This window comes from Stenella coeruleoalba (assembly GCF_951394435.1).
Source record: "Stenella coeruleoalba genome assembly, chromosome: 6".
In the NCBI taxonomy this organism is placed as follows: domain Eukaryota; kingdom Metazoa; phylum Chordata; class Mammalia; order Artiodactyla; family Delphinidae; genus Stenella; species Stenella coeruleoalba.
In genome coordinates, this window is record NC_137151.1 from 41,414,377 (window position 1) to 41,439,301 (window position 24,925).

General features: G+C 36.9%; 1 protein-coding gene and 1 long non-coding RNA gene across 3 annotated transcripts in view; one reads left to right on the forward strand and one right to left on the reverse strand.

Annotated features, from left to right (window-relative positions):
- The window catches only part of LOC307187967, a 454,431-nt gene that overhangs the window by 307,754 nt on the left and 121,752 nt on the right, over positions 1-24,925 (reverse strand). The gene's annotated exons all lie outside the window — the stretch shown is intronic.
- KYNU (kynureninase) overlaps positions 1-24,925 on the forward strand; it is a 90,068-nt gene that overhangs the window by 525 nt on the left and 64,618 nt on the right. Inside the window, exons 2-4 of one of the 2 annotated variants that reach the window (XM_079924411.1) lie at positions 3,505-3,686; positions 13,294-13,414; positions 21,230-21,312. In XM_079924411.1, the coding sequence (XP_079780537.1) occupies positions 3,518-3,686; positions 13,294-13,414; positions 21,230-21,312 (373 nt within the window). In that variant the 5' untranslated portion in view covers positions 3,505-3,517. Of the gene's footprint in view, positions 1-3,406; positions 3,687-13,293; positions 13,415-21,229; positions 21,313-24,925 lie in introns of those variants that run through there. The other variant, XM_079924410.1, reaches the window with a different exon arrangement.

Consider the following 24,925-nt stretch of genomic DNA (forward strand, 5'->3'; position numbering starts at 1 on the left):
TCAATTTTTGTTTAGAGAAGTGAAAATGTCTATTTCTTGAGTGAGGTTTCTTCCCCTTTCACTCTGTGAAATGTTTGCCTAAGAATGGAAAGTTGATACACATTTTTTCTATATAGCTAAAAGAGTTTCTTTTTTCTTTCCTGCTTTTACTTTGAGGATGGAGGGGTGTTTTTTAGGTAGTAATATTGGAGCAAATGCATTGAACTTATTAATGTGAAACTCAGCATATAATTCATATAAGCTTAGATATGAAGTATGCAGCTATGTCAGTGATGTCACTCATTCCTCAAACAATGATATATTTAAAGAACACTGTTCTATGCACATATATTAAGTAATACTTTCTTTCTCAATGAAAAGCTACACACTTTCTTCATAATTTGCTTTACCAGGTTCTAATCTTTGGACTCAAGTGAATAATTTGCTCATTTCAGGCATGAAGCCTGAAACTGTGTAAAGATTAACTACTGGGTATTCATTGTCATTTACTTAACTATTTAACCTTAGACCTGTGGGTAACTAGGAGATCCTGAATTCCATAATTCCATTAAAATTTTTTTATGATTATAAGAGTTTCAGCTTTAAAGTTTTAGCTGTCTAAATAAAATTGAAAACACAATTTACAAAATTTCAAAAGCTAAATTGACAGTAAAATGGCAATTTCCATCACAAGGTACTAATATGAAAATATATTATGAGACTATCTTTTATCTCTTTAGAAAGGAATTTACTTAAATAATTTTATTTGATCCTAACCATGATCTTCTGAAGTAGAATTTAAGATAGTTTTACATAACATTGCAGCAGAGAAATGTTAGGAGACTCGCCTAAGACCATATGTGTACATGTCCACTTTTAAAATAAAATTAACACTAAATACATGAAGTATAAAATTTGGAATTTTTTTTTTTTTTTTTTTTTTTTGCGGTACGCGACCCTCTCACTGCTGTGGCCTCTCCCGTTGCGGAGCACAGACTCCGGATGCGCAGGCTCAGCGGCCATGGCTCACGGGCCCAGCCGCTCCACGGCATGTGGGATCTTCCCGGACCGGGACACAAACTCGTGTCCCCTGCATCGGCAGGCGGACTCTCAACCACAGCGCCACCAGGGAAGCCCTACTTCTGTCGGAAGCTGTGCCTGTTGGCAGGGTGGCACCCAGTTTGCTCTTCTGGAAAGACTATTTCACCAGCAGGTATCTTACTGTCAGTGCAGGTGAGGTTTTGACACCTGGGCTATGACAGGCCCAGAAGTAGGACCAGCACTTTAACCTTTGCCTGGCTGGGACTGAAAGGATTAAAAAGAGTAATAGCCTGTGGTGCTTTGCAGACTGAGTACAGGGCTGAAAAAAGAAATAAAGGGAGAGAAAGGGAATGAACCAAAGAAACATCGAAAGGAAAATCAAGAAACAAGATTGAAAGAAAAGGAAGTGAGAGGTTCAAGTCTTGGGTCAGGAATTCTTCTCTGCACATTCCACCCACATGCCCTGTCAAAGACAAGCACAATTTGACTCAGCTCCTCAGGCAAGTGCAGTCCCAAATTGTGAGCTCTATTATCCTTCTCTTTCATTTTTGTTTCTACTCTATTGATTCCAGAGTTTGGTCTCAAAATAGGGGAAAATGACTCTGATCCCTCAGAATTGTTACAGGGATTAAATAAGAAACAAATATAAAGAGGCTAATGAGTTAATACAAATATTTTTTTTAAATGAAGTTGAATTTTATTGCTAATATGATGGTAGAAAATTAATTTGTGTATTGATTTAGATAACCCAGTCAGAGTTTAGAGTCAACCCTGATGAACTCTGAAAGTGCTGACTCTCCAAAGGAAGTCTCAAATACAAGGCAAGCTCTCTTGATTCTGAATTCCATTGAAAATGTTCCTTTAATTATTTCCTCTGTGGTTGGAATGAGGAGGGTATTCCTCTAGTAACAGTCATTAATCCTGTCAAATAATTCACCAAGCTATTTTGTGAATCTTATTCAATTGCCATTTCGGGCGGAACACTCTATCTGAAAGGCACTGCTCAGGAATGGGTTGACTACAAAGATAAATTAAACAAGATTCAGGCGCCCAGGTAGAATACAGTTCAATAGTAACTCAATCAAGCTACCATAAGTAATGGGTTTATAGTAAAGACACACTTGATAGAAAAGCTCCAGGTTTTGATTCCCTCCAGACTGTGGGTCACCACACGGGCAAGAGGGTGTCAAGGCTAGATTGTGTCCTAGCCTCTTCTAATCACTTCAGTGTGGTTTTCCCCTCGTTCTCCTGATGTGTAGTTGATGCTCAGCCAGCCTTTAGGTTTTTTCAGAGGAAACTGCTTCATATGTAGTTGTAGACTCATTGTGTCTGTGGGGTCAAGTGAGTTCAGTATCTTCCTGCACTGCCATCTTAAACAGGAAGCCTCTCCTATTCTTGCTCAATTTCAAAAAACTAAAACTTTGGGAAATAAAATACAAATATAAAAACTAATTACAAAATAAATATAAATATAAAACTCCATTGTCATTTATCCCTTTCCAAAATTTAAGTTTTCTTTCCAAAAGGGTGGGAAGTGTTAGATGATGACTAAAGGAAGCAGGATGTGGTTTCAAGAAAGGGTCCTGCTTTGTTCAAAGATGCTCTGGGGGCTTCCCTGGTGGCACAGTGGTTGAGAGTCCACCTGCTGATGCAGGGGACACGGGTTCGTGCCCCGGTCCGGGAAGATCCCACATGCTGTGGAGCGGCTGGGCCCGTGAGCCATAGCCGCTGATCCTGCGTGTCTGGAGCCTGTGCTCCGCAACAGGAGAGACCACAACAGTGAGAGGCCTGCATACCGCAAAAAAAAAAAAAAAAAAGATGCTCTGTATGACTGTGAAATAGAAGTTTCTCATTAGCAGCAGCAGGTAGATCTCTTTGGTCTTCATATGGCAAAAATTACTAACATTATTTAAGGTGTTTAAATACTTTTTCATCGATATTGTTTTTATTCACAATAAAGAATTTGTTAAGGTTCTATTGTATATATGTTCATATTTTTAAAACTATGATCCAAGAATCATTGGGGAGGGGAGAGTGGAGGTGGGCTAGGGAGAAGGAGGATAAGCTAGTTGGGGCACTGCTCTTCTATACTTTTCACAAAAGCATCTTTACTGTTACCTCCTAGTAAGACACCTAAAGGAAAAAGTGCTGACATTATATATGTTTGAACAACATTAATTTGGACCACTTCTCAGAAAATAAAAATGGAAAGAGCTAACACTGATTGCGAGCTTACTTTGTCTTGAGCACCATTACCTAATTCAGTCCTTTCAGCATCCTTAAGTCACTATTATTTTCATTATTATGTGCATGAGAAAAACTCAGGCATGGGGTTTAATGCTGATTGTTAATTATATTATTCGTGAGGTTGGGAAGATGAGAAGCTTAGTTAAAACAAAAGGTGTTTTACCTAAAAGCTAATTTTCTACCAAAAAAAATGATGGTGGCTAGATTATTTTTAATTTTTTTCAAATTAATTTTTAGAGGAGAACTTATAATGGAACCTTCACCTCTTGAGTTACCAGCTAACACAGTCCGACGCATCGCATCTGAACTTAGATGTCACCCAACAGATGAGAGGGTTGCCCTCCGCCTAGATGAGGAAGATAAGCTGAGGCACTTCAGGGAGTGTTTTTACATTCCCAAAATGCAGGATCTGCCTCCAAGTAAGAATACTGGAAAGGGTTTTACTTTTCTTAATTAATTTATTAACATATTTGCTACTGCATGTGTTCATCATAAATCTTTGAAAATCATTGTTCTGTTACATAATAGAGCCACTGCAATTGTGTCCACAAAACAGCAGGCTCCTGGTGGTATTAATTCAACCTGTCAGCCTACCTTAGTCTCAGATTCTATGTGTTTCCTCTCCTCTTCTGAAGAAAATACTTACAGGGTTCTTATACTGTCATCTAGTTCTCTGAACAATAGAGTTACTGATTGAAAATTGTAGCAGATGCATTTACTTGTTCTCTTAAGCACTCAGAGCTCAAAACAATTCTTTTTCAATACAGTATTAGAATACCTCTTGTTTTGTGGCACCTAGTTCATGATAACATATCTGTCTAAGAGAGAATATTATTTTGGGACTTGGACATATTAGGAAGGATGTTACATAAGTAGCCATCTTTCTGTGTTGAGGCATGTATGACTTACAAAAATAATTAAATAAATAAAATCAATGCCTAAGAAATGCATATTGCATTTCAAAAATTTAATACAGTAAACTGACTTTGTTCTTGTTTTGGAGGATGTTCTGTTTAAAAAAAACTAGGTAGCACAGGTTAAAAAAATGAAACAATTTTTCATATTTGGCTTAGCTCCATTTTCCATCGATAAAAAAGTTTACAAGTTGAATAGACTTGATCCACCAAAATGGGTTTCACATACTTAATAATTCAGTCTAATTTCCTTTTTTCTTCAGATTAACTGTGGCGGGTACAATTTTGGATAGTCATAATCCAAGAGCATTAGCTAATATGATTTTAAGATGAGATTGGGTCACATAACTGTCATATTTGGTTTATGTTTTATTATGTAACACAGGATGGCACTTTGTAAAATTATGGAAGTGTAAAATAAAAGAAAGCCTAGTATCCAATTTAAAGTTGCTTACTTTCTGCCCTGCAAACCGGTTCATCTGTACCATTTTTCTAGGTTCCACATATATGCGTTAATATACAATATCTGTTTTTCTCTTTCTGACTTGCTTCACTCTGTTTGACAGTCTCTAGATTCATCCACATCTCTACAAATGACCCAATTTTTTCCCTTTTTATGGCTGAGTAATATTCCATTGCATATATGTACCACAACTTCTTTATCCATTCGTCTGTTGATGGGCATTTAGGTTGCTTCCATGACCTGGTTATTGTAAATAGCACAGCAATGAACATTGGGGTGCATGTGTCTTGTTGAATTATGGTTTTCTCTGGGTATATGACCAGTAGTGGGATTGCTGGGTCATATGGTAATTCTATTTTTAGTTTTTTTTTTTTTTTTTTTACAGTACACGGGCCTCTCACTGCCGCGGCCTCTCCCGTTGCGGAGCACAGGCTCCGTACGCGCAGGCCCAGCAGCCATGGCTCACGGGCCCAGCCGCTCTGCGGCACATGGGATCCTCCCAGACTGAGGCACAAACCCGCGTCCCCTGCATTGGCAGACGGACTCTCAACCACTGCGCCACCAGGGAAGCCCTATTTTTAATTTTTTAAGGAACCTCCATACTGTTCTCCATAGTGGCTGTATCAATTTACATTCCCACCAACAGTGCAAGAGGGTTCCCTTTTCTCCACACCCTCTCCAGCATTTGTTGTTTGTAGACTTTCTAATGATGCCCATTCTAACTGGTATGAGGCAATACCTCATTGTAGTTTTGATTTGCATTTCTCTAATAATTAGTGATGTTGAGCAGCTTTTCAAGTGCCTCTTGGCCATCTGTATGTCCTCTTTGGAGAAATGTCTGTTTTGGTCTTCTGCCCATTTTTGGATTGGATTGTTTGTTTTCTTAATATTGAGCTGCATGAGCTGTTTATATATTTTGGAGATTAATCCTTTGTCCATTGATTCATTTGTAAATATTTTCTCCCATTCTGAGGGTTGTTTTTTCATCCTGTTTGTAGTTTTCTTTGCTTTGCAAAAGCTTTTAAGTTTCATCAGGTCCCATTTGTTTATTTTTGTTTTTATTTCCATTATTCTAGGAGGTGGACCAAAAAAGATCTTGCTGTGATTTATGTCAAAAAGTGTTCTTCCTATGTTTTCCACTAAGAGTTTTATAGTGTCCGGTCTTATATTTAGGTCTCTAATCCATTTTGACTTTATTTTTGTGTATGGTGTTAGGGAGTGTTCCAATTTCATTCTTTTACATGATGCTGTCCAGTTTTACCAGCACCACTTATTGAAGAGACTGTCGTTTCTCCACTGTACATCCTAGCCTCCTTTGTCATAGATTAGTTGACCATAGGGGCGTGGGTTTATCTCTGGGCTTTCTATCCTGTTCCATTGATCTATATTTCTGTCTTTCTGCCAGTACCATATTGTCTTGATTACTGTAGCTTTGTAGTATAGTCTGAAGTCAGGGAGTCTGATTCCTCCAGCTCCACTGTTTTCCGTCAAGACTGCTTTAGCTATTTGGGGTCTTTTGTGTCTCCATACAAATTTTACGATTTTTTTGTTCTAGTCCTGTAAAAAATGCTATTGGTAATTTGATAGGGATTGCACTGAATCTGTAGATTGTTTTGGGTAGTATGGTCATTTTCACAATATTGATTCCTCCAATCCAAGAACATGGTATATCTCTCCATCTGTTTGTATCATCTTTAATTTCCTTCATCAGTGTCTTATAGTTTTCTGCATACAGGTCTTTTGTCTCTCTAGGTAGGTTTATTCCTACGTATTTTATTCTTTTTGTTGCAATGGTAAATGGGAGTGTTTCCTTAATTCCTCTATCAAATTTTTCATCATTAGTGTATAGGAATGCAAGAGATTTCTGTACATTAATTTTGTATCCTGCAACTTTACCAAATTCACTGATTAGCTCTAGTAGTTTTCTGGTGGCATTTTTAGGATTTTCTATGCATAGTATCATGTTATCTGCAAACTGACAGTTTTATTTCTTCTTTTCCAATTTGTATTCCTTTTATTTCTTTTTCTTCCCTGATTGCCATGGCTAGGACTTACAAAACTATGTTGAATAATAGTGGTAAGAGTGCACATCCTAGGCTCATTCCTGATCTTAGAGGAAATGCTTTCAGTTTTTCAGCATTGAGAATGATGTTTCCTGTGGGTTTGTTGTACATGGCCTTTATTATGTTGAGGTAGGTTCCCTCTATGCCCACTTTCTGGAGAGTTTTTATCATAAATCGGTGTTGAATTTTGTCAAAAGCGTTTTCTGCATCTATTGAGATGATCATATGGTTTTTATTCTTCAATTTGTTAATATGGTTTATCACATTGACTGATTTACGTATATTGAAGAATCCTTGCATCCCTGGGATAAATCCCACTTGATCATGGTGTATGATCCTTTTAATGTGTTGTTGGATTCGGTTTGCTAGTATTTTGTTTAGGATTTTTGCATCTATATTCATCAGTGATCTTGGTCTGCATTTTCCTTTTTTGTAGTATCTTTGTCTGGTTTTGGTATCAGGGTGATGGTGGCCTCATAGAATGAGGTTGGGAGTGTTCCTTCCTCTGAAAATTTTTGGAAGAGTTTGAGAAGGATGGGTGTTAGCTTTTCTCTAAATGTTTGATAGAATTCACCTTTGAAGCCATCTGGTCCTGGACTTTTGTTTGTTGGAAGATTTTTAATCACAGTTTCAATTTCATTACTTGTGATTGGTCCATTCATATTTTCTGTTTCTTCCTGGTTCAGTCTTGGAAGGTTATACCTTTCTAAGAATTTTTCCATTTCTTCCAGGTTGTCCATTTTATTGGCATAGAGTTAGTTGTAGTAGTCTCTTAGAATGCTTTGTATTTCTGCAGTGTCAGTTGTGATTTCTCCTTTTTCAATTCTAATTTTATTGATTTGAGTCTTCTCCCTCTCTTTCTTGATGAGTCTGGCTACTAGTTTATAAATTTTGTTTATCTTCTCAAAGAACCAGCTTTTAGTTTTATTGATCTTTGCTATTGTTTTCTTTGTTTCTATTTCATTGATTTCTGCTCTGATCTTTATGATTTCTTTCCTTCTGCTAACTTTGGGTTTTGTCTGTTCTTTTTTCTCTAGTTCCTTTAGGTGTAATGTTAGATTGTTTATTTGAGATTTTTCTTGTTTCTTGAGGTAGGCTTGCATAGCTATAAACTTCCTTCTTAGAACTGCTTTTGCTGCATCCCATAGGTTTTGGATCATCGTGTTTTCATTGTCATTTGTCTCTACGTATTTTTTTGATTTCCTCTTTGATTTCTTCAGTGATCTCTTGGTTATTAAGTAACGTATTGTTAAGCCTCCATGTGTTTGTGCTTTTTACGTTTTTTTTCCCTCTAATTCATTTCTAATCTCATAGCGCTGTTGTCAGAAAAGATGCTTGGTATGATTTCAATTTTCTTAAATTTACTGTGGCTTGATTTGTGACCCAAGATGTGATCTATCCTGGAGAATGTTCTGTGTGCACTTGAAAAGAAAGTGTAATCTGCTGTTTTTCGATGGAATGTCCTATAAATATCAATTAAATCTATCTGGTCTATTGTGTCATTTAAAGCTTGTGTTTCCTTATTAATTTTCTGTCTGGATGATCTGTCCATTGCTGTAAGCGAGGTGTTGAAGTCCCCACTATTATTGTGTTACTGTCAATTTCCTGTTTTACAGCTGTTAGCAGTTGCCTTATGTATTGAGGTGCTCCTATGTTGGGTGCATATATATTTATAATTGTTATATCTTCTTCTTGGATTGATCCCTTGACCATTATGTAGTGTCCTTCCTTGTCTCTTGTAACATTCTTTATTTTAAAGTCTATTTTATCTGATATAAGTATTGCTACTCCAGCTTTCTTTTGATTTCCATTTGCATGGAATATCTTTTTCCAACCCCTCACTTTCAGTCTGAATGTGTCCCTAGGTCTGAAGTGGGTCTCTTGTAGACAGCATATATATGTGTCTTGTTTTTGTATCCATTCAGCAAGCCTGTGTCTTTTGGTTGGAACATTGAATCCATTCACTTTTAAGGTAGTTATCAATATGTATGTTCTTATTACCATTTTCTTAATTGTTTTGGGTTTCTTTTTGTAGGTCCTTTTCTTCTCTTGTGTTTCCCACTTAGAGAAGTTCCCTTAGCATTTGTTGTAGAGTTGGTTTGGTGGTGCTGAATTCTCTTAGCTTTTGCTTGTCTGTAAAGCTTTTGATTTCTTCATCGAATCTGAACGAGATCCTAATCTTGGTTGTAGTTTCTTCCCTTTCATCACTTTAAGTATATCTTGCCACTCCCTTCTGGCTTGTAGAGTTTCTGCTGAGAAATCAGCTGTTAACCTTATGGGAGTACCCTTGTATGTTATTTGTCGGTTTTCCCTTGCTGCTTTCAATAATTTTTCTTTGTCTTTAATTTTTGCCAATTTGATTACTATGTGTCTTGACGTGTTTCTTCTTGGGTTTATCCTGTATGGGACTCTCTGCACCTCCTGGACTTGGGTGGCTATTTCCTTTCCCATGTAAGGGAAGTTTTCAACTATAATCTCTTCAAATAGTTTCTCGGTCCTTTCTCTCTCTCTTCTCCTTCTGGGACCCCTATAACGTGAATGCTGTTGTGCTTATTGTTGTTCCAGTGGTCTCTTAGGCCCTCTTCATTTCTTTTCATTCTTTTTTCTTTATTCTGTTCCACAGCAGTGAATCCCACCATTCTTTCTTCCAGGTCACTTATCCATTCTTCTGCCTCAGTTATTCTGCTATTGATTCCTTCTAGTGTAGTTTTCATTTCAGTTATTGTGTTGTTCATCTCTGTTTGTTTGTTCTTTAATTCTTCTAGGTCTTCGTTAAACATTTCTTGCATCTTCTCGATCTTTGCCTCCATTCTTTTTCCGAGGTCCTGGATCATCTTCACTCTCGTTATTCTGAATTCTTTTTCTTGAAGGTTGTTGCCTATCTCCACTTCATTTAGTTGTTTCTCTGGGGTTTTATCTTGTTCCTTCATCTGGTACATAGCCCTCTGCCTTTTCATCTTGTCTATCTTTCTGTGAATGTGGTTTTTGTTCCACAGGCTGCAGGATTGTAGTCCGTCTTGCTTCTGCTGTCTGCCCTCTGGTGGACGAGACTATCTAAGTGGCTTGTGCAAGTTTCTTGATGGGAGAGACTGATGCTGGGTAGAGCTGGCTGTTCCTTTGGTGGGCAGAGCTCAGTAAAACTTTAATCCACTTGTCTGCTGATGGGTGGGGCTGGGTTCCCTCCCTGTTGGTTGTTTGGCCTGAGGCGACCCAACACTGGAGCCTACCCAGGCTCTTTGGTGGGGGAAATGGAAGACTCTGGGGGGGCTCACGCCAAGGATTACTTCCCAGAACTTCTGCTGCCAGTGTCCTTGTCCTCACAGTGACACACAGCCACCCCCTGCCTCTGCAGGGGAGCCTCCAACACTAGCAGGTAGGTCTGGTTCAGTCTCCTATGGCATCACTGCTCCTTCCCCTGGGTACTGATGAGCACACTACTTTGTGTGTGCCCTCCAAGAGTGGAGTCTCTGTTTCCCCCAGTCCTGTCAAAGTCCTGCAATCAAATCCCACTAGCCTTCAATGTCTGATTCTCTAGGAATTCCTCCTCCCGTTCCCAGGCCCCCAGATTGGGAAGCCTGACGTGGGGCTCAGAACGTTCACTCCAGTGGGTGGATGTCTGTGGTATAAGTGTTCTCCAGTTTGTGAGTCACCCACCCAGCAGTTAGGGGATTTGACTTTATCGTGATCGTGCCCCTCCTACCATCTCATTGTGGCTTCTCCTTTGTCTTTGGATGTGGGGTATCTTTTTTGGTGAGTTCCTGTGTCTTCCTGTCAATGATTGTTCAGCAGTTAGTTGTGATTCTGGTGTTCTTGTAAGAGGGAGTGAGAGCACGTCTTTCTACTCCACCATCTTGAACCAATCTCCATAATTTCTTCATTACATTTTTGATCCCCTTCTCTCTGTCTTCTAAAATCCCTATAATGTGAATACTGGCATGCTTAATGTTATCGTAGACATCTCTTAAATTGCTTTGTTTTTAAAAAATTTACTTTTCTGTCTGCTGTTCCAACTGGGTGATTTCCATTATTGTATCTTTCAGATCACTTTTGCATTCTTCTGTATCACTTAGTCTGTTATTCATTCCTTCTAATGTGTTTATTTTAGCTACTGAATTATTTAGTTTTGATTGGGTCTTTTTTATATTTTCTAGTTCCTTGTTAAAATATCAGTGTTTAGATCAATTATTTTTTTCTAATTCAGTTAACATTTTTATTATCAATGTTTTGAATTCTTTGGTAAATTATTTATTTATGTTTTATTACTTTTTTCAACGGCTTCCTCTTGTTCTTTCAATTGTGGGTAGTTCTTCTGACTTTTCAGTTCACTTAACTTTGCCTCTATGAATTTACATGAAACAGTTACCTTCTGTGGTCTTGAAGGGATGTTCTTAGGTTGGAGCATCCCTGTGCAGACTGCGTGTGCCCAATGCTTTTGGTGGGAGAGCTGGATTTGATATGGATACTAGTCACATCTTCTTCCAGGGTGTGCTGGCAGCTATCTTATGATGTGAGTATCTCATGACTTGGTTAGGTGAAGGTCAGAAAGTTCTTCCTACACTAGCCATTTCTCAAATTCCTTCAGCTTAAAACATCCAATATGCCAAGGTGCCGTATTTTTTTAAATACTTTTTAAAAAATTAATTAGTTTATTTATTTTTGGCTGCTTTGGGTCTTTGTTGCTGTGTGCAGGCTTTCTCTAATTGCGTGAGCAGGGGCTACTCTTCATTGCGGTGCACAGGCTTCTCATTGTGGTGGCTTCTCGTTTCAGAGCATGGGCTCTAGGTGCGAGGGCTTCAGTAATTGTGGCACACAGGCTCACTAGTTGTGGCTTGTGGGCTCTAGAGCACAAGCTCAGTAGTTGTGGCACACGGGCTTAATTACTCAGCGGCATGTGGGATCTTCCCGGACCAAGGTCCGTGTCCCTTGCATTGGCAGGAAGATTCTTAACCACTGTGCCACCAGAGAAGTCCAAGGTGCCACATTTTGAGGTAGCATGTCCTGAACCCCATGACTGCCAAGAGTACCAACTTTTAATAAGAAATTTTCTTATCATTCTTCAGAGAAGAGAAGCCTAGGCCCCCACAGCTTAAAGTCCTGTTTGTCTTGCATGTTGTAAAGATCTGATGGCTTTAGGTTGGAGAGTGGTGTGTTATCTCTTCATTCTTGTGGATAATTACCAAAGCACTTTCTTGATACTCTATTCTACCTATTCACATAATGCCAACTGAATGCTCACATGGTGACATTTGATGTGTCTTGAGACAAAAAACGAACAAACAAAAAAACCCAAACCTCAACCAAGTAAAAGGAAAATAGTTTAGGATGGGGAACCACACTTTGGGGAGGCATGAGATGAGATAATTCAGTTTACAATTCCACTTTTTTTTCACACTGAACACATTTTAAAAATGACTTTCTAAGTAAAAGTAACCCAATACCTATTTATCTGTAAAAGCGTCACCAATGAAAGAACAAGACAAAAAAAAAAAAAAAATGGGAGCAGAGATCTGGGTGATTGCCTCCTCTTCCTGGGTTGTTGATAAGGCTGACACACACAGAACATGTTTAGTCTTTAAACTACTTATTTGAATGCTTAGTTGAAATTTGAGCCATCGTACACCAATTAAAACCTCTGGATTCTAAAAAAAATCCTTCAGTATTTGTTCTCTAGATCGACAAAGAACTGTTAATTAATCAAATTTAAATGTGTGAACAGTATTTACACCTCTTTGATTGGGTCTGACTTAAGAAATGCCAATGAAAAAGTGACACAGGATCTATAAAAGTAGGTTGAATTAGATGGTATGCTTTTAAAAAGCCTGCAAAGATTTAAGTAATCTAAATAAAGACAAGTATACTACCAAATGATTCAAATTTCAGCAAGAAGCTTAATCTTTCTTCCCATAGAATTAAGATAAAACTTAGTAGAACACAATTATAAACTTGTGCATTTCTAGAAAATACTTGAAGCATATAGATTGGTTTGCTAATGAAATTGCATTTACTGCAATCAAGGAAAAATTATAAAACAAATCACTAAAGTTCTGATTTATTTGAATAAAAAGTAGATATAGAGAACAATCTTTGCCTACATATGTATTAATATTATATGCATACAAAGAACAAAAATCTATAAATTCAATATATCTACTTCAGATATATAAGTAATCATTTAGATTTTTTAAATTTGCCTGATCTACAACACCAGGATTATTACTTGTCTAAATTCTGGTAACCTTCTGCTATGCCTAGATAGGCTGATATAATTTCTGTAAAAATTCTGGTTTTAACTCTTTTCTATTGGCTATTCATGATTGGGAGTAGCTGTTAATCTAGATTTCCTCGTGGAGCATAATAAATATGACAGACCTGAACAAAAGCATCTATCTGTTTAAACCGTATTTTAAAATATAAATGTAAAAGATTATTTTTCAGAGAACCTGATGTTATCCTTGGGAGGAATTTTAAGATATGTATCATCTTTCTTGGAGTTAATTACATTCATTGTTTGTAGTGGATTAACAATGCCAAATGGAAGAATGTTAATTAATTGAATAAGTATATTTTCCCTTTTCTTCTATTTCAGTTGATTTATCTTTAGTGAATAAGGATGAAGAAGCTATCTATTTCTTGGGAAATTCTCTTGGGCTTCAACCAAAAATGGTTAAAACATATCTGGAAGAAGAACTAGATAAGTGGGCCAAAATGTAAGTATTATTTCAAAAGCTATCCTTCAACATCTCATATAAGAATTTTAAAAATCACGCCAGGTTGTCTCATATTTGGAAAGGTGTATAGTAGAATCTTAGAATTTTAGAGCAGAGGGAACCTGAGGGATTGTGTCATTCAACACTGGATGAAATAACTGAGGATCAGTAAATAAGGTATTATGGCAAGTTAGTTGCAGAATCAATAGTAAAACTTTTGAAATATTTAAAAATTTAAGTTTCTCCCTTGAATTGACACATCTACATCGTATGCAATTATTTTATTTTCTAAATGATTAACAAAGCAGTTAATATTTAGGATTCAATGTAGTGTTTTCATGATTAGTTCTTGGCTAAACTCTACCACACTAATTTTTATAAATAAGAAAATAAAAATTGTTGAGGTGGGGAGAGGAGGTTGAGTGGAACAGAAGGTGCTTCCCTCCCCAAATTGAACATGATTATTGAGAAGATGCTCCATTTGGGCTTAGCTAACCATGCAGGAATCTTAAATTAGGATTCATCTTTTTCTCCTTCTTTTATGTTCTGCTTTTACTCTTCTGCTTATGAAAGTCTTCATACTCTCTGCTTACCTCAATGCTTACCCTCTTTAATATCAACCTTCTCAACCACTGATTAGCCCTCCCTGAATGTCTATTGCATTAATAATCAGTGCTCTACAATAGGCAGTTTAGAGGTGTCTACTTTCATTAGTTTCATATTCTTAGCTATACTGTAAATCCCTTAAGGAAAATAACCTAATCTTATGTACTTCTTATCCTTCCCCAGTGATTACTGATAAAGCTGGAACTGAAAATATTTTAAAATATTTTTAACTATTTAAACACTTTATATTTAAAATATTAAAAATAGTACAACTATTTTAAAAATAGTTTTTGACTCTTAGAATCTGAAAAATAGATATGAAGGGGAAGCTAAACCTGAAGGACAGGAAAAAAAAAAATTCAGGAAGGAAGATGAAACTAAACCAGATAAGAATTCTGAGCAAGATATTTGGTTCTTATAGAAACTCAGAATGTCTTTTCCAGCTTTCTATATTCTTCAGGTCAGTGGTCTTTTACATTGAGACCAAAACCTCTTCTATAAAGTTTAGTTTACACTGACTATGCCAATGATTACTACCATGGCTATTAGATAACATTGCAAAGTTTCTTAATTTAAGTGGTTAAGAATGTAAGTTCACAACTCAATGCAAGAGTAATAGAGTTTTATATAGTTTATTAGGCATATTATAACTTTACCTGCATAACATTTATGCATAAATTGAAAAATAAATATCACCACATTTGGAAGCATTTTGCACTAGCAAGCTTTAGTATTTAAAAAATGAGGGTCATAGTTAATAAAAATGGTTAATATTCATTTTTGGCCTTAACGTAAAAGATAGCAAAGAATTAGATTCAATTTGAACTTTGGAGAGTGTCCTTGACTCTTGGATATTCATTCAGCAAGACTGTGCATTTTTATCCTTCAGGTATTTTAAAAAGATGCCACTCTTCTATCCTATTCATATTCTTATGATTATCCTACTTTATTAAAAGAATGGTTGATTATTCTCAAGACATGTATTCCAGTTATGTTCCAGGAAAGTGCCTCTCTGTCATAATGCCCTTCTATTGTTGTTACCTTTCAATTTTATATTTTACCTTGTGACAACAGAAAATTACATAATCTTAAACCCTTCTACCTATTTTTCATCAGACGATTTAGCAAGGAGGTGCACTGTAATGCTTCAAGCAATGTAAAGTAAATTTTAAAAAGACTTCTTCTGAGAAAAAGATTAGGTAGCTAGTTTGTTTTATTTAGTCTTTTTGCTGTAAACTGTGGTGGCCCAGTCAACATCATAGCCCTGCCAGCTCAATGTCAGTGGTGTTTTAGGTGCATGATCGCAATCCTGTTTTCCCCTATCCCACCCTTGATCTTTCATCTCAAATGGGTTTGTTCATTACTTTTTGCTCCTAAATATTTAGCTTAAAATTCCACTCTGGCCTTTTCCAGCTAAGGTTGTGTTGGGAGGAAAACATTTCCTCTACCAACTTACATTCTAGTGGTTGGGCGCATGAGAATTAATTGACAACAGACAGATTAGCAGGAGAAAAGTTTATTTCACATGTGTGCAGAAGCACTCTACAAACAGTGATTCACTGATCAGCCAGAGTAAAGGTTTAAAACCAACTTAACAAAAGGGGCGAGTTTTAGGGCTTCAGTAGGAAAGTATGGAAGGTTCTGTTGGGCTTTTCCATCCTGATGATAATGGGCAGTATCTTTCCGGGCTGGAAGCCCCCCAAGAGGAAGATGGAGGAGAAGTAAATTTGTAACTCCTAGTGCTAAGCGTCATTTTTCTCTGACGGTGGGTCAATGGCAATGGCATTTTCAGGAGGCTTTCCTTAAGTCTAGATAATGTTTCTTTCTTAGGCTGCTGTTTGTCCACATGCTTTTAGTTTAAAGTAATCTTCATGCCACTCTGGTGGCCTGTTGGTTACTTCAATTCCCTTTCTGGCTATTGCTTTTGTTTTAAATCTCCCCTGCATATATTTGATTTGCCTCTAGATCCAGGGCCTCCCATTACTGTGGTGAGTTTTATCCGATTATCTGTTCCTCTTCATCTCCTCCAACCCCATTTCTGCCCTACTTCTTAGCTGATACCCAAGCCAGGCCAGTGCCTCCCCCTCTTCTATATTACTGAGAGATTTTGAGAAGAACTGAGTCAAAGAGAGTTACACAGTCACTAAACACTCTAATGCACATTGAAATTAGTTGGAAAAAAAATAATATTAAAAATTTATAATCTTAAGAGTAACATAGAAATTTGAGTGCTCTAAGCAAGATATTACTCTGGGATATTGATGTCAAGTCTCTGGCCATGCATGACCTATAATGTAGGAAATGACATTTGGCTCATGGTTTTCATCTCTATGTCATCATCTTTTATGGCCTATTGTAGACATACTACCTACTTATCTACAAAATAAACCATCACTGGTCACAATGCCATCCAATCTTATAATTCATATGGCTACCATATTTGATTATTTATACTAAAGAAAAGTCAAGGATACAGGCACACTTAGAAATATTTTAGGACCCAAATGATTTCTTCTAAAACTTCAAGTTACTTAAGGCAAAACTATGAAAATAAAATACTTACCTCTGTGTTTTTTATAAATGATTATCATTATTTTCCAAAGTCATTTTCAACTGTATGTGATTTCTAAAGTAGGTTAATAACACTTTACTTTGGAGAATATATTATTTGTTTGGTGAAATGATAATATTTAGATAATTTTAATATTCTGAAATAGAAAACTTTTAGGGTAATTTCACTCTTTGATATATAATAATTAGTTATCAGCAAGAAGCTACCATAAACAATAAGAAGCAACAATATCATATGTTTGTTCATTGTGGGTCTGCTAGGATGGATAGGCAATAAACTTAAATAATTTTTGAGAACATTTAAAATTATATATTTTACCAATGGCCCAGATTATTTAAAGGAGAATAACATGGGTTAATATTCATAGCGGTAAAGTTCGGCTAGAAGGGAAAGATACGTCAGTCCTAAAGAGCACATTGTAAGTTGAGAAATGTATATTGTGTCCCTAAGATATAATCACTATATCTTAGGTCTTCTGGGTTGTCTTATCTGCTAGATAAATAAATTTCTTTCTTTTTCACAGGAGCAAAAACTTGCCACATTTGTGTTTTTATAGGCATTCTTCTAAGAACTGAGACATATTAGGTAGAATTATTTAAAGAGAAAAATAGCCCGCTGAATTACATATTAGGAACAAAAGGCCTGGTTTGCAGACAGTGACTTAACTTACATGGCAATGTGTGTGCAGAAAAGGTACTGGTAAAGCACATGGGAGAGGTCTGCTCCTGCAGACCTGCAGTGGTTCAATTTATGGGTTTCTTTCTTTAAAAAAAAAAAAAAAAAGTGTATTGTAAGGGAGGAAAGACTGTCCCCCTACTCTCCTAGATCCATTAGCTGGGTCTATGAAATAAACACAACAGGCAGATTAACAAGAGAGAAGGCATAAAAGTACATTTTTAACATTACGTGCATGAGGGCATCACAGGAAAAAGAAAAAAGTGAATATCCAAAAAAGCAATGAGATTTGAGAACTTAGGTACTGTCTTAATAGGGACAGAGGAGGGGTATATAGGCTACTCTGGGGAAAGTAAACGATTTTTAGGAAGGATGAATGGAACTTTAGAAGAATAGATGGGAAGTGTGATAGCTTGTGACAAAGTTTGTCTGGCTGTGGTGCTGACTTCTAGTCTCCTCTCTTGTGACAAGAGTAAATCTCCTCTAGTTGATGAAACTCCTGAGGAGGGAATTTATGACAACTGAGTCCTTTTTGGAGGATCTGTCTTCAGGCAGATAAGGGGAGTTCAGAGATATCTTCCCCATGTATTTGCTGTTTTTCAAGTGCATTCCTTTTTATTAATTAATTTATTTAATTTATTTATTTTTGGCTGTGTTGGGTCTTTGTTGCTGCGCGCGGGCTTTCTCTAGTTGCGGCGAGAGCGGGCTGCACTTTGTTGCAGTACGTGGGCTTCTCATGTGGTGGCTTCTCTTGTTGTGGAGCACGGGCTCTAGGCACGCAGTCTTCAGTAGCTGCAGCATCTGATCTCAATAGTTGTGGCTTGTGGGTTCTAGAGCACAGGCTCAATAGTTGTGGCACATGGACTTAATTGCTCCACGGCATATGGGATCTTCCCAGACCAGGGCTTGAACCCATGTCCCCTGCATTGGCAGGCGGATTCTCAACCACTGCACCACTAGGGACCTCAAGTGCATTCTTTGTGCTTTGTGCAAAATAATCTTATGCCAAAGAGGCCAGTTTTAGTGTGGCATATTCTGCCACCCTTCAGTATGAATAAGAAAATACATGGTATGACATGTGACAGAGCTTTTCCTGACATCTCTGTTGGCTAATCAACAATTGGATCACAGAAAAAAACTTGTGATATCATTAAGGAAGACTGTGAAGTCTTATTTATTCACTTATTGGGGGGAGCTTTTAAAAGCAGGGCCACTTTTCATTTTGTAGGATGGTTAAAGCACAGTCATATTTCAAAGAGGATCCACATTTCTATTAACTTCCTAATTAGATTTTATATTCTGAAATTTAATTTTCTGAGCAAATACTGCTTTGTAGACTTCTCTGAGAACAGCCCACTCAGGCAATGATTGATGCTATGGTAGTGAGTGAATGCTTTCCTATGCTCTCTTTTCCTTTCCAGCACTTGTAAAAGAAGATTGCAGCTATACTGCAACTATTTTAAGCAGTTTTGAATGAGAACAACATAATCTTTCTCTTAACTTGAATATGTACGTTATGACTGCAGTGTGATCCTCATCAGCTCTTTCTAATGACAGGCCACTTTACTTTGAGTTTATTTGGGTAACACTTTCTAAATACATTTCACTATCTCAGGCTAGGAGACTGACAAAATGAAGAAGCTGACTCTGCATGTGATATTTTAAAGGGAGGAAGATGACAAAAGCATTCCAAGAAGAAAGTATCCTTAAAGATTATTATCATGGTGTCTACCAGAGTGAGAAGTAGGTGGCATCATATTCTGAGATATAAATTCTCTGAGGCAGAACATAGACTTTTACTACCTAAATGTAATAAGATGTATTGTGCTATCAGCAAGGCCATGGAGCTCTATATGATTAAAATAAAAATGTATCCAAGTATCTGCCTTTAAATACTATTTAATGATAATGATTTTTGTCTTTAGTATTTATATTGGAAGTCAAGAAAGAGGCAAGCTGCAGGCTATCTAATAATAATATGAATAATATGCACTAACAGTTGCCCTTCTTTTCCTCCTTAGTTCTTATAGTCTGTTTATTCTCAAAGAAAGTCTTCTTCCTTCATCTCAGTTTATATGGTAATTGAAATATTAGCTTAAAAGTTGTGTTTTACACCTCATGCTGGTGAAGTGAGTTTTAACATTAGATTTTCATTAGGAAAGAAGACTCAGAAAAGGGGTACCATGTACCAATCTTTTTCACATGTTACTTGTTTTTCATAGCTATCCTTTAAGTTATATATTGTAACCCATTTACTTTTATAAAAGTGGAAAATTAGGCCCTATAAACCTCTAATAAATGTAGCCTCGGGCCCAGTATTGCCCTGGACCTGTCTCATCCCAGGTGATGGAGCCAATTGCTAAATATTCAAGATTTTTGTTGATACCAAATTGGCCACGTGAATGGGGGTAGTCATACCGCAAAAAACAGCAAGGGCTAAAAAACAGGGCTCCTCCCTTCCAGTTCCCCACTGCTGTGTAGAGGAGAAAAAATATTTTCCTTTACCCTACTGAGTTTTTACCTGAGAGCTTGTAATAAAAGATTAACAAGAGAAGAACAAACGGAAGTGTATTAACATGAATACCTCATGTATACATAGGAAACACCCAGGGAAAAATGAGTAACTCCCAAAAGTGGCTTAGAATTCAAGCTTAAATCCCTTGTTAAAAGGGAAAGAGGAGGAGAGATGAAGGCCTCTTAGAGGAGAGTAAAGGATTTCTATGAAAGATGGTCCTTGAAGAATAGATAAGAGGTATAGTTTGTGACAAAGTTTATCTGGGGTGTCACTGACTTCTAATCTCTTCTGTGCTAAGAATCAATTTTCCCTGGTTGATGAAACTCCTGAGGAGGGGATTTATGACAACTGAATTCCCTTTGAAGGATCTGTCTTTAGGCAGATAGGGAAGTTCAGAGAAAGCTTCTCCATGCATTTTCTGTTTTTCAAGTGCCTACAGCTCAAGATGATCAATATACCACTATGCTACATTTTAGTGTGGTGTGTTCTGCTACCCTTCACCTCTGAGAGAAGGTTTACCAGCTCACCACTGCCAGCTTACTTAATTTCAGAGTATGTGTTCATCACAATTAGCACTATACATAGAGCACATGCTCATTCTTTTCTTCCGAGTTTAAATAGTCTTTGGATTCCAAAAGAATTAAAAACAATCTAATTCAAAGCTTCCTAAGATATGTTTGTAACAGTACACAAAGTCACTCCCTTCTTAATCCTTTGTTTTAATTTCTTCTCCTATATTTTTCAAATATTTTGCCTCCTCATTTGATAGAAACTACCAGAGAGTTGAAGTTCTCTTATGTATTTTGTGTTTTTTCCATTATGCCTACTGGCATACTTACTAGAATAATAAAATTGAGCTAGAATATGATAGATGAAATTGCTAGAAAATAGGTCAAGAAATAGTGTTGGCTTTGATTATTGCCACGTTTTACTATCTACTTAAAATGTTACCATGAGTATAGTCACATTTTATACACTTCTATTTAATTTACAGATTGTAATTATATTTTAATGTTTAATTAATAATCATTTTAATCTCTAGCCTCAAATAACAGTTAATATGTTTTAGTATAGGTACAACTATATGGTATGGTATACAAGTAAGGTATTCAAATAGTCTTAAAATTTTCAAAAGAAAAGAGAAAAAAATAACATCTTAGACTCCAAAATAGAGAAAAATAATGAAATATATGGGTAATCGCCCCTACGCTCCCCAACAGAAAGGAAATCAAAGAAATTTTTTTAAATGACAAGTTAAAAAGCAGAGTTCTCAAGTATTACTTTTGGTTTTCAAAAAAGCATGCTTTTTATTAAAACACTACAAAGACTCATTTAGAAATGTCCAGTTGCTAATGCTGATATCTGAAAACTCTCACACACACACTCACACAGATACACACAGACACACACGTAAACTAAGATTGTTCATCTCCCTTTTCAATTTCAGGGGAGCCTATGGTCATGATGTAGGGAAACGTCCTTGGATTATAGGAGATGAGACTATTTTAGGACTTATGACTGACATTGTAGGTAAGTATAAAATGAATTTTTTCCAAAAGAATCATAAAGATATGATCATTTAGTTATACACATAGGTTATATGGTAAAAATTTTATTGAAGAATGTCCTGATTTTCTATTTTAATCCATAACACTAAGGCGTAAGCATGCCTTTAATTAAGACTTATTGCTAATGTTATTTTTTATTATATATTCTAGGACTAGTATTTGCTCACCAATGAGAAACACACATATTTATAATTAAATAAGTTTCATAAAAATCAACTTAAAAGAATTTTCTAAGGTTTTATTATATGGTGAAATAAACGTTAACCTTAACATGCTAAAGGTCTAAAACACCAATATGTTTTGGTTCATTTCAACTTAATTCATGGTGATCTTTTAAAATTAGGCTGAGTGCTGTTGAAAATAATATAGTTGATGCTGTTTTTTGGTATATAGTGTATTCCTTAAAGTGAATTCTATCTACTCTTGGTAAAACTATTCAAGATAGTTTTAGATGGTAAATGTGTTAACATTTCAAAAAAAGTTATCTGTTTAATTGGGTTGATTATTCAGCATTGCCTAAAATCTTATATGAAATTTAAGGTATTAAACAAAAAAAAATATAGCTCTGGTGACCAGAGACGAGTGTGCTTCTGGGCCCCATAGTAAGTTTCCTACATACAGCCTCTTCTTTAAGATCAGGAAATGTAACAAACTTCCCTAAAACATACAAATAAACATAGAGAATTAGGCAAAGTGAGGTGACAGGAATATGTTCCAAACAAATAACAACATGAAACTGAAGAACTAAGTGAAGTGTTGATAAGTAATCTACTCGATAAAAAAATCAATGTAGTGATTATAAAAATGCTCAATGAATTAGGGAGAATGGATGAAAACAGTGAGGAGTTAAACAAAGAGTTAGAAAATATAAAGAAGAACCAAACAGACCTGAAGAATACAATAACTGAAATAAAAATACACTAGATGGAATCAACAGTAAATTAGATGATACAGAGGAACGTGTCAGTGAACTGGAAGACAGAGTAGTGTAAATCACTCCAGCTAAGCAGAGAAAAGAATAAGGAATTGAAAAATAAGGACAGTTTAAGAGACCCCTGGGACAATATCAAGTGTACTATCATTCACATTATAGGGGTCCCAGAAGGAGAAGACAGAAAGGGGCAGAGAAGTTATTTGAAGTGATAATAGCTGAAAACTTCCCTAACCTGGGAAAGGAAACAGACATCCAGGTCCAGAAATCACAGAGATAAGATCAAACCAAAGAGGTCTACACCAAGACACATTGTAATTAAAATGTCAAAAAATAAAGAGAAAGAGAAAATCTTAAAAGCAGCAAGGGAAAAGCAAGTAATTACATACAAGAGAACTCCCATAAAACAGTCAGCTGACTTTTCAGCAGGAACTCTGCAAGGTCAGAAGGGAGTGTCATCACATATTTAAAGTGGTGAAGAAAAAAAAAAAACCTACGAACAAGAATACTCTACCTGGCAAGACTATCATTCAAATTTGAAGGAGAGATGAAGAGTTTCACAAATAAGCAAAAGCTAGAAGAGTTCAGCACCACTAAATCTGCTTTACAAGAAATGTGAAAGAAACTTCTGTAAGTGGAAAAGAAAAGGCCACAACTAGAAATCTCTCTCTCTGTTTTAATGTTCTTACACAGTATTCATTTGCTCTGTAACAATTCACATTTTAAATAGTGCTTCCTGACAACATGCCAGCTGGCTCTTCTTGAATAGGGGCAATAAGGATAGCAATTCACATTCAAGGTGGTGATATTACCAGACCACACTAGAAGGGTAAGCAGAGATCCTCTGGGGGGGGGGGGTGTGGTGGGGAGGATGTTGTCTAGGGTAGAGGGTTTGTAAGGGAAGGAAAGAGGAGAGGTTGGGAGAAGGAACACCCTTGAATTTGCAGAAGTCATTACTCTATCTAAGTAGTGGTTGTATTGGCTTTGCTGGTAACCCCATGGAGGGAGAAGAGGAAGAAAGGAGCACTTCCTATCTTAGATGTTTGGCTGGGGGCTTGCCTGCGAGGAGAAGGAAGTTTAGGGACACATTTGACAAGAGACCAGCACCCACACCAATCAGGTGAAGCTTACTCAGTCTTCAGCCACCATTTACATCCTCTGTACTGGCTGCAAGAGGGAGAGGAAACCTCAAGCTTTTGTACTATGTTTAACAAGGAGAAATTCAAACTTATTATAGTCAAAACAATCTAAGGCAGTTTGCAAACATACCACAAAGAATTTAGGGACATTGTTTTTCTAGCTTCTTCTTATGTATTTCTGGGAGTCACCCCAGCATAAATATAGTCTTCTGCCCCAATCAACCCCCACAAACCAGATCCTCAGTAAACAACTTTGCATTTTACTCCTGCCCAAAGTGGCTGGCTTCCCAGAAAGCCTCAACATGGTAGAGAACCAGGCCTAGATGGCCCAGCCCAGGTTGCAGGACTACTGCCCAAGTTTAGGTATTCAGTCAACTAAAAATTAGTCCTTAGAATTCTCTATTAGACTAAAATCTCACTGGTAAAGGCAAGGAGGACACAGTTCAGTCCATAACATATTCCCTGTGAAAACAGAGTTAAATAAATGTTCATCCACCTCTACGCTAACTTAGCTCCCAGTATCTAGGCAGGAGACTGGAAAAGTCTTCTCTGCAATATTTGGGCAGCCTGAAGGTTCTGACATGGGTTTTCATAGCACGACAAACCCCACCACATGCACAGCGGGGAACACAGTGGGTGCTTAACACACCCCAAACTACCAGACTTTAAGGAAAACCTGTTTTTAGTTTATGAACTATATGAATGTGTAACCTGTTCCATTCAGCAAGTTAAAAAAAAAAAAAAACAACACTCCATCGAAGAGTTGCAAGCAAAAGCAACAAGCTCGGTTTGCTGCTAGTTATTACTGAGTAATCATTACACTACACACATTTCTGTTTTATGTGGTTATATTATAGGATCAGAAGATTGGCTTCTAGTTTAAGATAACCCATTAAGTACAAACTGAAAATGCTCCCTTCTATTCCAAAAACAGAGAAATGATAGAAAAAAATTTAGATTAACAAACATATAGCAACACTAAAAAAAATTAAATAGTAATCCCAACTGACCAGAAATATAGCAACTGCTGAGAAAGAAGCAGTTGAAAGCTGGAAGCACAATATCTGGGGGGTAGTGCATGGAGCCAGGAGTGTGTAGGGCCTGAGTGCAGGACTCTCACAAGCCCCAGGGCGAATCTGCAGAGCCCTGGATGCTTGGGGCTCAAACTCAAGGCCAGAACCTTGTCAGCCAGGGTGGGTAAAGGTGAAAACATAGCATCTCCTGCCAAACCAGTCAGGATCTTGGGAGCACAGAGCATTTGATCAGACTGCCAGCATTATCCAGAAGAGTGTATATTCTCATGGAGGGAATTCCCACCTGAACAATCCTGGACTACATTTACGGGTGTATTAATTAGTTGTTTGACAATGCTTTCATTTATGTTCATTTTTTAGACGCCTATTATATTCATTCAAATGCCTAACATGTAAATTTTTAAAAAAACTGAAAAAAATCCTGCATTAATTTGACCTGAACATATATGTTTTCCTTAGATGTGGACTGTC